General features: G+C 38.3%; 1 protein-coding gene across 1 annotated transcript in view; it reads right to left on the bottom strand.

Annotated features, from left to right (window-relative positions):
* The window catches only part of LOC137646523 (uncharacterized protein slr1819-like), a 30,324-nt gene extending 26,121 nt beyond the window's left edge, over window positions 1–4,203 (bottom strand). Inside the window, exon 1 of the mRNA XM_068379629.1 lies at window positions 3,472–4,203. Within this exon, the coding sequence (XP_068235730.1) occupies window positions 3,472–4,203 (732 nt within the window). The remainder of the gene's footprint in view (window positions 1–3,471) is intronic.
* Between the last annotated feature and the right edge of the window lie 2,614 nt (window positions 4,204–6,817).

Genomic DNA, 6,817 nt, shown 5'->3' on the forward strand with positions numbered 1-6,817 from the left:
AGCTGTAAGAGCGAGACGTAAATTGCCTCTTTTTTTTTTCTATGTCAAGGCGAATTCGTGTCTTTGACAGCAGGCACATCACCCGATTGAAACCAGTCTCAACCAAGTAAGATGTGGGAAAGGCAAGTAAGAGCAACTTCACATCTTTCCAGAGTATTGGGTACTACTTATACATATCTTGATTCATCCACAGCTTCTGGTGTCCTCCATGCTTGAACCTTGCTTGAGCTGTTGTGTTATTCTGAAGTTCAATGAGACATTCTTGTAGGGTGACATCAACTTCAGATACATCAACAATGAAGGGATCCACAAACCAGTGTGGCACAGTCATTTGCAGTAGGTCAGAGAAGTGAGTTTCCATATCAACATTCACTGCTAGGTCATCATCAAGCAGTTTGGTGGATATAACTGCTAAGGAAGGAAACTGTGCAAACTCTCGTCTTCCAAGGTTCAATCAGAACAGCTTGAGTTTCCCTTTAAATGCAGTAATTGCCTCCTAGCAGGAAAACAGGGTGGAGTTATTTCCTTGAAGCTCTTTGTTCAGAACATTTAGCTTTTCAAATATGTCTGACAGGTATAAGATATCACTCTTTGCATCAACAAGTTTCTGTCCAAGTTCTGTCCCACTAAAGAAAGAGATAACACTCCCAAAGTGCAATAAAAAATAGTGCACAGAAAGATCGCCTCTTTCAGCAATTATGTGAAAAGATGACAGCACTTCTTTTAAAATGCGTAAAGCAGTTTCCTTTTCCTTGTAATTTCAGGTTAAGGTTATTTAAATGTGAAATTATTGAATATTTCAAGTGTTTGGAACTAAAACCTGACTTCAGTGTGCAACGCATTTTCAAATTCTTCATTGTTATTTTCACATAATTGCTGAAAGAGGCGATCTTTCTGTGCACTATTTTTTATCAAGTTGATAGCCTTGATAACATGCCCAAGTGCTTCATGCAGACGTCCTGCTAGGTTTTTGGCAACCAGGTGCTTCCAGTGAACAACACAGTGCACACAAACGACATTAGAAACAGCTTTTTTTAAGTAAGCACTGAATCCCTGATACCTTCCAATCATAACAGCAGCGCCATCTGTTGCACAAGCCACAATGTTCTTGAGTGTAATGTTATTCCCCTCAAAATAGACCTCAAGTTTTTTGAAGATGGATTCACCTTTAGTGTCATTTGTTATTTTCAATGTGAAAAGCATTTCTTGACATATTTCATGAACATCAAGAAACCAGACAAATACCACCAGAAGAGCAAAATTATCAGGTAAAGTTGATTCATCGAGATGAAGCGAGAATTCATTCACCTGCAGTTTTGAGACTAATTGGCTTTCAACATCAGCTGCCATCTCATCAATGCGGCGTGATACTGAGGAGTTGCTCAGAGGAATAACACTAGTTAACTCTTGTGGACTCTGATTCATGACTGTTGAAAGCACTACAGCCACAGACGGCATGATCAGAGATTCATCGATAGTATGAGGCTTACCTGCTTTTGCAATCAAATTTGATATCTTGTAAGAAGCCAACATCCCTCTATCTACTTTTGCCACTTTTTGGGTAAACATATGATTCACTGTCATCCTTCCTTGGAACTCATCATGTAATTTTTTGAAGAAATCTAGCGGCTTGTCTTTCTTGTCTTTATGTACAGTCTCCAGATGCTTTTTCAGTTTGCTGGGACGCATACTTTCATTTGAGAGTGAGGTCATACATAGCAGGCACATATTTCACTGTCTGCAAAAATTACCTGGTACTGTATATTGAATTGAATGATGTTTAAACTAAAGTCAAGCATGATAAACAGAATATTCGAAGCATAATAATGATTTATTTCAAAATATTACACAATTATATATTTTGTGGGTCCTAAATTTTCTGTGGCCCCCCCCCATGGCCCCCCATTTTTCCAATTTTGTCTTGTGGCCCCTGAAAAATTCTCATGGCCCCCAAGGGGGCCATATGGCCCACGTTGAGAAACACTGGTCTAAATAAGTTGTTTTGCTTAAAATCGAAGTGACCTTTCCAAAAAGAAAATATTTGTTCAAGTCCTGATTGGGATATGAGAATTTCTAATATCAATTTAAAAAATATGAAAATCATTTTAATCTTCAGTGAAAAAAATATATTCATTGATTATAAATTACACGCGTATAATTCATTCATCATAATAATGGTTCTTAATATTGAGAGTGAAATTAACTATCACTATTTTTCAGTCTATGAAGTGTCTGGCTGTAACATTTTAAAAACCATTCGTATCCGATTGGAAATAGATTTAGTGATAGCCTAATGGAAACGTCCCTGCCTGGCATTCTGCCAGACTCGCGTTTTAGACCTGGTCAAGCTTGATAGTTCTTTTTAGTGTCTGCAACCTCACCATCCTTGTGAGCAAAAGATAGGTGGGGTTTGGGGAGCCTATAGGTCTACCTGCTGAATCATCCTCCGCTATTGCATGGTCCTCCCGGGTCCATGCTTGGTTGGAAAGGGGCTAGGGCGCTGATCATATGTATATATGTACAGTCTCTAGGGTATTGTCCTGCGAAATCAAAGTCACTGTCCCTTGTCTCATTCAATAGCGGCCTTTAAACCTTTAATAGAAAAAGATTTTGCTTTTACGTGAGATACAGACTCGACTTTTGAGTTCATCTTCGTTCGCACTAAACGTAGGAAGACAAAGAGGAAAACTAACAGAAGGGAAAATTAAATAAACAAGGTAAATTCAGACTCCAAGCGAGGACGTGCTTTCTCATGATACAAACTGCAGTGATCCCCGACGCAAGAGAGTTCAAGCCCTCGAAATAAATTTTCGTTTTTCATTTCTCCTTAATTTCATCAGCCTCACAACCTCAGCTTGTCGATTATCTCTTTAATTTGACTCCCACAGGAGATAAACTCGACTTACATGTCTGTTGCAATATTACCCTCATTAGGAGACGTCATTAGGACTTGATTTTTTCTTCATTCTCACGTTGATGCGAACGAAAAAAAGACTGGTTTTGACTCGAATTACTCAGAATCAGTTTCAACTTAATCAAAAATTGGAATCGAATTTGAACTGACAAAAAGGTCATTAGAGGAATAGGAAAACTGTTTGACGAAAAACGGGAACGGCTAGGTTCAGCCTAAAATCAGCATCGTGATTGGCTGACATCTTCTCACAGACGATTCATGTAAACATAGTAATCATATCAATAACACAGATTATAGGTAAATATGCAACCTACCTCTCGCCAAAACAGAAGAGCAATAACAATGTTTACTTTCGAGCGAAGCAGAGACCATTTGAGTGGTGGCCAATTACGATGCTTGTGGGCGGAGCATGGTCAAGATTTTAGGCTGGACACAATTGCAACCCAAGAAATGTGGGAGTAACTTTATGGAATTTTACTTTTGTTTAATTGTATGGTCCTTATTTCATAAATATTCAGTATAAAAATCATATATATGCAAATGTGGGTTACAAGTACATTCAGATCTTCGGCTAGACAGAGGGAGGCTAGACGGAGGGAGGCTGTATGGAGGGAGGCTAGACAGAGGGAAGCTGTACAAAGGGAGGCTGTACAGAGGGAGGGTAGACTGAGAGATGCTAGACGGAAGGAGGCTAAACGAAGGGAGGCTAGAAAGAGGGAGGCTCTACGGAAGGAGGCTGGACGGAGGGAGGCTAGGTGGAGGGAGGCTGGACGGAGGGAGGCTAGATGAAGAGAGGCTACACAAAGAGAGGCTGGACGGAGAGAGGCTAGACAGTGGGAGGCTAGACGGAGGGAGGCTGGACAGAGGGAGGATAGATGGAGGGAGGGTGGATGGAGGGAGGCTAGACGAAGAGAGGCTACACGAAGAGAGGCTAGACGGAGGGAGGCTGGACGGAGGGAGGCTAGACGGAGGGAAGCTGTACGGAGGGAGGCTATACAGAGGGAGGCTAGACTGAGAGATGCTAGACGGATGGAGGCTAAACGAACGGAGGCTAGAAGGAGGGAGGCTATACGGAAGGGAGCTCTACGGAGGGAGGCTATACGGGGGTGGCTAGACTGACGAGAGGCTAGACGGAGAGATACTAGGGGGAGGGAGGCTAGACGGATGGAGGCAAGATGTAGAGAGGCTAGACGGAGGGAGGCTAGATGTAGAGACGCTAGAGGGAGGAAGGCTAGACGGAGGGAGGCTGAAAGGAGGGATGGAATATTCCACGGAACAACACAAACCATTCGGATGCATCGTGTTCATGTAAATGGTGCTTGTTAAACGCCCTGACGCAATGATGGTTTTATTAATTTTCAATAATATGATTTGATTATCGTTTAGGGTTTTCAGATGATTCTGGAGCGGAAGTTGAGAATAGCTCTTTTCCGTTTTCATAAAAAGCACATCATTAATAGTTTTACTTTTTGAAAAGTCAATTCTCTCAGGTTTCTGCTTTACACAATATATCAATTTATTTCAGATTTAGAATTGGAATATTTAATAAGTACTTTTAAGGCGTGAAGTCAAAATAACAGCAGTATCAAAATATGATAAGTGTTTACTTTGTCTTATGTTTTTCTATATATCACTTATATATCCTGAACATAGGGAAAGGCAAAAAAAAGAAAAAAAAAGAAAAAACAAAGAAGGGAAACGAGAACAATGCCATTATTTAATCGTATCTTTCTCATTTTATTGGGTGTTCAGTCAGTTAGTCAGTCAGTCAGTCAGTAAGTGTCAACGTTGATCTGTCAGTCAGTGTCAATCCGTCAGTCAGTGTCAGTCTGTCATTGTCAGTCAGCCAGCCTGTCAGCCTGTCAGCCAGTCAGCTAGCCAGCCAGTCAGCCAACTAACCAGCCAGCCAGCCAGCCTCTCAGCCAATTAACCTGTCAGCTAGTGTCAGTGTGGCAGTCAGTTAGTCTGTTTCTGCAAATCAATGATAATCATCGTGATTTTACTGAAATTCATAGGAAGTTACTGCAATGTAAGAAGATAAAACTAAAATGAAAAAAAATATCTAAATTAACTGTCCTTAGAAACTGAAACTCTTATTCATCCGGAAAGTTATTCTAATACCAATTAGATTTGCTCACAAGTTATACACACACACACACGCGCGCGCGCGCATACACACACATGAGAGTTCTGAGTATTCATATAGATAAATATACATTTGTCTATTTAAAAAATATACACAATCATCTGTACCAAGTATTATGATTTCTCAAGACTCTCTTCAATGCCTAGTACTTTAAATTAATTCTTAAAATTCTTTGTTATATATTTTAATTCTTCGCCAATAAAAATGTCCGAAATAAAAAAACAAAGTTGCATGTTTAAACACAACATTTCAAAATAAATAAAATGACAAAAGATTCAGTGTTCAAACTTACGAATAAAATTGAGTCTTGACATTCATGGGGAAACTTCTGCAGACGAAATAGCTTTTGTTGCAAAGAGATCTTCCATTTTATTCCGAAAAAGAATAACTTTGTACTCGGACACGAAGTCAATTAATTTGCCAACTTTGAAATAACTTTCGAACACACTATATGAATTCAACAAAGAGCATTGCAAAATCTCTGAGGATAATACACTAAAACTAAGCTTTGACTATTTATCAGTTTAATGTTGAATATTCTAAAATCGTTTCAATGGCGTCATCTTAAGAATTATTCAAGATCTTTTCCCCCGTAGATGTAACCATTTAGGATAAAGGATAGGCAGACTAAATTGATTGATGAAATGTATTAGATTTAGAAATTTGGGCCGGAGGGCCTGGCTCTGGAACCTGGGAAGCCATGCAACAATCGTTTGCAATAGAGGAAAACTTCTCAGTTAAAAAAGAAAGAAAGCTACAAAGTGACTACAGACAAAAGCCAAAAGAACGTTGTAAGACCTTTATTTAATGTCTAAAGAATATCACTAGGTGCACTGGTAGCATTAACCACCTACGTTGCTAAATACAGCTAATCAAGAGATTCATCGCTTTGATTTACATGAATAATAACAGATTAAGCTATGCAATATTTGACCTAAATTTTAAATTTTATTTGGAAACTTGATCCTTATAGATGAAAAGAGGTCTTACTGGTCATTTGAAGTTCTGCGAGCAATTGTGCAACAAATATAAATGAAAAAAAAAGATAAACTTTAACCAAAGCAACAAATAATATAGATAGTTATTCCAGACTACAGTAAACCCTCGATTTTCGAAGAGGAAAGTATCGTCTACGACAAACCTCGTTAAAATATTTTTTTTTTTCGTAACAAAAGCTTGTTGCAGCTACAAGGGATACACTTAAAAGTATTCCCATGGTTGTAGTCTTATAAAATATTTAATCTTGGATTACATTTATGTCACAACGTTTTCTGAAGCGACCAGGGATACAGCTGTAAAATCATCCACTGCTGTAGTGCCATGAAATACTACTTAATCTTAGATGGTTCACGATTGTTCAGGATTTATGTTTTCCAAGATTTAAATGAATGCAGCCAAGATCCAAAGAAAGGTTTACAAGATTAAGGTTTATGTATGTGCAATTTTTTTAATTAGCATAGGATGATATAGTAGGAATAAGAAAACTGGAAAGAAAATACTCTGCTGACTAAAATTTTCCAAATACAAATGCTGTCAAATACATTGTGCTCAGACATGATAATCAAACAAGCAAATTTCTATGTTTAAAAAAAAAAAATGGCCATAGATATGGGTATTTTATGTTTGTGTAACAAATCATTTTTTTTATCATTCTCTAATAATCACTTCTTAACCGGTCGTCCATATTACTTGGTTTTACGACCTTACTTAATTATTCTTCTTCAGATAATTATTTAAAGTATTTCAATAACTGAAAT

The sequence above is a fragment of the Palaemon carinicauda genome, chromosome 9 (assembly GCF_036898095.1).
Source record: "Palaemon carinicauda isolate YSFRI2023 chromosome 9, ASM3689809v2, whole genome shotgun sequence".
Classification (NCBI taxonomy): domain Eukaryota; kingdom Metazoa; phylum Arthropoda; class Malacostraca; order Decapoda; family Palaemonidae; genus Palaemon; species Palaemon carinicauda.